Source organism: Amphiura filiformis, chromosome 19 (assembly GCF_039555335.1).
Source record: "Amphiura filiformis chromosome 19, Afil_fr2py, whole genome shotgun sequence".
Taxonomy (NCBI): Eukaryota; Metazoa; Echinodermata; class Ophiuroidea; order Amphilepidida; family Amphiuridae; genus Amphiura; species Amphiura filiformis.
Window position 1 is genome coordinate 55,291,069 of NC_092646.1, and position 5,827 is coordinate 55,296,895.

Consider the following 5,827-nt stretch of genomic DNA (forward strand, 5'->3'; position numbering starts at 1 on the left):
ACAATGGATGTCGTCATCTGACCTTCTGCTTGCAGAAAGGGGAAGTTTTGAAGAACTGAGTTGTTTTCCCGACCCCTGTCTGTACAGAAAGTCAGTGGGGGTTATTTACTGGTGTGCACCCTAAAAGGCCCTTGTCATAACCAATGGTGGCGGCATGATTTTTCCCGTGCATGAGGGTTTAGGGAAAATTAAATTATATGTCTAAACTTGAGGTTGCATGTGTAAAACATGGTCTTTTTTAACGCATGTTTGGGGTATTGAAATGATATTTTTTGGCTTGCACAATCATGGTAAAGATCCATGTCATACATAAGAGATTATAGGACATACAATACTTGGTAGGCCTAATGATAATGCGTAAACTTTGTACCTGTTAGGGAACTGAAATCAGACTGAAAACACAAACGTCATTCGAGGCTCTGTCTCACCAGTTGCATTTACAAGACCCTTGTTATAAGCAGTGGTGGCGGATGATTTTTTCTGGGGGAAGGGTCACACAAGGTTCTGAACAGAAACGTCACATACGGACCAACCCACACTACCGAGAACCGCGAATGCCGAGAACCGCGAAAGCCGAGAACCGCTCTAGTTCATTTATAATGTGCTTGCCACTATCTACTATAGTAAACTATACATTGAGAATTAATATAAAATTATTTTAAAATAAAATGTGCGTGTATTAACTAAAAACTGCAGTGTGTTTCTTAATATTAATATTTATAAGCATGGTAAGAAGCAGAAAAGGCAAAAGACAGAACAATTTGGAGTAAAGAGTTGACAGGAAGTTAATATAGGAAGGAGTTAATGTTTTTTCTGTTTCAGTGTGTATGTTCTCATCATTAATGGTTGGGTGCGCTGTCATGAAATATGATGTTGCAAGCGTGATCCTAGGCTAAAAATACCTTTCACCCATCACAAGACCTCTTCTACAGTAAAGCTGGCTTTCCCTTTTAAATGGAATTTTTATTTATTTTTAACGTAGGAGAAGTGAAGTGAATAACAATGATCTTGTTAGCATGGACCTCTGAACACGGACAAAGGAAGTCACGATTGTGGTCGATCACTGCACTTGACATGTTTGAGGAATTGTGTAATCATGGACAATTATTGATTAGACTATGTTAGATGTAGGAAAGAGAGTATAGTGAAATACAGATAGTGTAAGATAGTGAATGAAAACCTGTATTTTTAGATAGTTTATCTCGAGCTAGTGCGAACAAATATCCGGTCCGCACTCCAGCCCTCGTGCTTTATCTGATGCCAATATCACATGCAGCTAGACACATCTGTAAAGGTTTCTTACGACATACATCTACCAACATGACAACACAATTCCAAAATGAATCAGAAACCAGAGGTACATCAGATGTGAAGTATCTTGTGTTTTCTGGTGATGGTGATGATACGGATAACGATCAACGTAAAACTTACTCCGTAGACATGGGGGCAACGTCTGGATTTTGTACGGTGCAAAAACTGTGGATCTTTGTCTTCTTACAAGCCCTGATGCTCGTCATACTTGCTGTTGTCATAGGCGTACACATAAACCAAACGAAAGCTGAAACTGAAGTTCGTTTTGAGAAACTTGAAGGCAGATTAGTAAACGATACAAAAAATGTGAGTGAACAGAATTAATTTTGGTTGGTTGGTGTGTGTTTGTTTGCTTATTTGCCGCGGACCACCTTCTATAGGATTTTTTTATACCGTAAAATCAATGTATGCTATGTTTTATGCTAAAATGTTGGCCCGGGAATGTTGGCAACCCAATTGCAGGTCATTTTACCGTAAAATTTACGCGAATCCCCCGTATTTTTAAATACTGGAGATACGGGTAAATTTTAAAACGACTTACAGTATATTTACAGCATTTTATTGTAAAATTGAGGATATGAAATAGTTTTAATAAATACCATAGATTTTAATGGCAAACTCTCGTTATCAGGAACACTTAAAAAATCGGGTGTGATTTTTTTTGATTTTTTTTCTTAATTTCACCCCTTCCCGTTGCCTGTTGTGTGCTGAAATCGAACAAGCAAAACAAAAAACAAAAACAAAAACAAAGCAAAACAAACAAAAAAAACCCATAAAAACAACTCAGAACATTGAAATATTTATTCAAAAATGTTTTTTTCCCTTAAATTATTGCAGACTTCAGAAGAAGACCAACGCAAACCGGCAGGGGTGACCTACGTTCGCTGGGGGCGCAATGAATGTCCGGACACAGCAGATCTTGTTTACATAGGTAAGTCTCTGTTCTGATACGGCATTATTAAGTGGCGTAATGTAGCCAACATTTCGGGGCATTTCGGAACGGGGGGGGGGGGGCACAACTGGTTAAGACCGACGAAAATATTTTTCCGGCGGAAAAAAAAGGCGACCACCTAAAAACAAAAGTGTTTATGTATAATTCAATAATTTTCGACATCATTCGCAAAAGGTTAGAAAAGGTTACCAGAAAACGTTTAAATGTTGGATTATATAATAAAGGACATATAAAGGGTATAAAACGTTTCATTACATTCAAAACATTTGTTGAAAACATTTTGTTTAAAGCGTTTCCGCCCCCTCCCCCATTATGGGTCGACATTTTTTATGACCCCCCTTCTGCTTACACAGACTCTAGACAAATTGAAATAACTTAAGAGTGAAGAAATGTGCGGAGCGTGCTAAAGTTTTTATTGCAAGTGGAAAGAAGGCGCAAAAAAATTTTGCATTATATAATTTAAGATTGTGCGCATATTTTGATTGTTAAGTTAAAGAATGCGCGTGCAGCTTGCGAAAATTTTGCGTCGCCAACCCTTAATAATTCTATACCCCCTATTTTGGGTGTTAAAAATTATACCCCCCCCCCCTATTTTTGGTCTCAAAATTCAATGACCCTCCCAGTATATTCATGACCCATCCCCTTCTGAAGAAAATGAGAGCCCCTTAGTTTTTAAATGGCTACGCACACAGAAAAAGGCGCTCCCGCAAATTTGGTTCAGAGATCATATCATTCCGTACAAGAACCATACGCATATAAATTCGCCTAGCCCATTTCCCTAAAATGATTTTTTCAAAAAAGAAATCTGGTTTGGCAGAGGAGGGTGTTGAACCCATGCCACACCTTGCCGCTATCATGGCTATCGAACTAGTTTGCAGCAGATGATTTCTGCCGCTTTATTTTTCACTTATCAAATCGTCAGAGACGTGACTCAAGTTGAGACGTGACAACTTGAGACACGTCTTTGACGATTTGATAAGTGGAAAAAACAACTGGCAACTCCGTTGCCAAGTAGCAGAAATCATCAGCTGCAAACAGATCGTCGTTGCAACAATAGCATCGATAAAGAGAACTGTTTAGTTCTCGAAACGCAGTGATGCCAACGCCGCGCCTTAGGCGCACAATTGGGCTACTTGGCGATCACTTGCCGCTACTCAAAAAAGCATGCCGCTACCGCGGGCCGCTACTTGCCTAAAATTGGGCTACTTTTGCCAATCTCAAGCCGCGGCAGTAATTTGATGTAATTTCCTTTCAATTTAGCCGATTTATAAAGGCTTTGAGTCTTTGAAGCTCCAAATTGCAATTACAATGGGTTTTGTGACCATTTATTGATCGGTCAGTAACTTCCCAGTAAGTACCAGAAGTTTTAAAGTCAAGTGCTTTTCCGCCCAATTGGGTGTTTTGCGTTCTAAATTCGGGTAAATCCACCCAAATATCCGGTATTGGGCGCTTTTTTGGAAGCTTAAAAAATTGGGCTACTTGAGAATCCTTTACCGCGGCCTGGCGAGTCTATGCGCCGCGCCTTGACGCTGAAAAGTTTTGGCAACGACGAAACGTCTGTATGTAAGTGGACATCTTTGGACTTGTTATAAGAAACTACAAAAACCAGTTTATCATGAACAGTCCTGATGAATATCTTCAATAGACAAAACGTATTCATGGTTTTTATATAACCCGACATTTAAATGTTATTAAAACTTTTAATATAAACGTTTTAAGAACATTTTTGTGTTTGCTGGGGCTGTGCGTTCCGTACATGCATACTTTTTTAGTCATGGGCGCAACCAGTAGTCGTAGGTGACCCTCTGCAACTGGCCTTAAGGTTAACGGATGTTTGCTGACCAGATAGCCAACGTCCAAATATAATTGACTTTGGTCAACAAACATTCGTTAGACGATAAAAATGAATTGAAACAGATTGCATAAGAATACTTACAGATCAAATATTCGACTTCAGATGGAGTATAAATCGGCCCTATTATATCACCGGCATGCTGCGCTATTTGATATGAAATTATATGGTTTTATTGTACTTCATCAGTAAACCTTAAAACATTCTTTGTTGCAGGTGTAGCAGCTGGTGGAAAAGGAGGAGAGGTTGAACTAGAAGTCATTGAGCATGTTGGCGGAGGTTCTAACTACCTATGCCTTACACGCAATCCTGACTTTAACCAGTCGGTGGCAGAAGAACAGGACACTCGCTCAAGGATCTATGGCGCAGAATATCGCAGCAAAGGAGCAGGACCCCTCAACAATTATCATTTTCATGACGCCCCGTGCGCTTTATGTCAAAGTCAAGCTGGTCGGACACAATCAATCATGATACCAGCGACTACTTACTGCCCTACTGGATGGACCAGAGAATATTCTGGGTATTTAGCCGCAGCAAGATGGAATCACCCAAGAACGGAGTATGTCTGCCTGGATGAAGATCCTGAAACCATACCTGATACAGCAGAAAAGATGAAATTTCGCTCCTTTTTCACGTTGAAGTTGTTAGTTCTCAAGGTTTACCCTCTGAATATGTGACTGGCCAAGACTTGACTTGTGCTATTTGCACTATCTAAAAAAATCTTAGTAAAATCTCAAAGATGAGATTATTATAAAACTAAGGAATGTTAATGAAATTATTCTCTAAAAATAAAGACACACGTTAACAAGGAATTGTCAGTGTCACTCCTAGCTTTGGCTCTACCAGGTGGTGTATGACGTGCAGTCCCTAAATTCAGTAAATTTTCATCGTCAACCGTGTAATTGAATGGGATTATTTTGAAATTTTAAAACGCTTGAAATATCACAAACAAATAGGCCTATGTTGATAAATAATATAAATACAAGCTAAAACCGTTGGGGTTCGATAATGAACCCCACAAAACTAACCGAGTATATGGAAAATGCCATACGTCCGGGCGGTTTCACGGGTTGCCGGCTCGATCATGTCATCCGCCGCCTGGGCTCTACGAGGTAGAAGAATGTTGTTCATGGGTTCATTTTGCTTTATCATAAAAGTATTTAAGATTGAATCGTTTTATCATAATCATAATGTTGCTCATATGTACTGGCGCATAAACTGAGCGCATTTATAAATATAACCGAAGCACACTGGTTACGAGACCTCGTTATACGATCTAGAAAATAAGTACATGTAGGACCATTCAGAATGCAAATTATACGATTATTCATAGTCTGACAAACCCTATGCAGAGTAGGGCGCCAGTAAACCTTCTGGAATTTACTAGCACTAATATGTAACCTAGGGGACAAATAAAGAACATTTCTGATCTTGTTTTGGGTAATTTCTAGTCTTTGTTTTATTGTTTGATGAAATCTGAATGCCATATAACCCCGATAGTCCCTTTTAATTGGAGATGCGCCCTCCATTAATTATCGCAAAATCCCTAAACAGTTTCAGTTTTATTTACCAAAAGTCATACAAATCAAAACGCTATTGAAATTGAGGGTTGACCAAAAAAGTGCACGAAGCTCGTACAGGTTTGTCCACCCTTAAAGAAATTTATGAAAGGCCTAAACAACTTGCAAGGAGTAAGTTGCAATTATTATTGT

The 5,827-nt window shown here is 39.1% G+C and overlaps 1 protein-coding gene across 1 annotated transcript; it reads left to right on the forward strand.

Moving 5' to 3' along the window:
• The first annotated feature begins 1,084 nt into the window (after positions 1-1,084).
• On the forward strand, positions 1,085-5,559 carry LOC140141518 (uncharacterized). The gene is made up of 3 exons (XM_072163402.1): positions 1,085-1,617; positions 2,149-2,242; positions 4,332-5,559. Exons 1-3 carry the CDS (start codon positions 1,258-1,260, stop codon positions 4,790-4,792), a joined length of 915 nt encoding a protein of 304 aa, XP_072019503.1. The 5' UTR covers positions 1,085-1,257; the 3' UTR covers positions 4,793-5,559.
• The last annotated feature ends 268 nt before the right edge of the window (positions 5,560-5,827 follow it).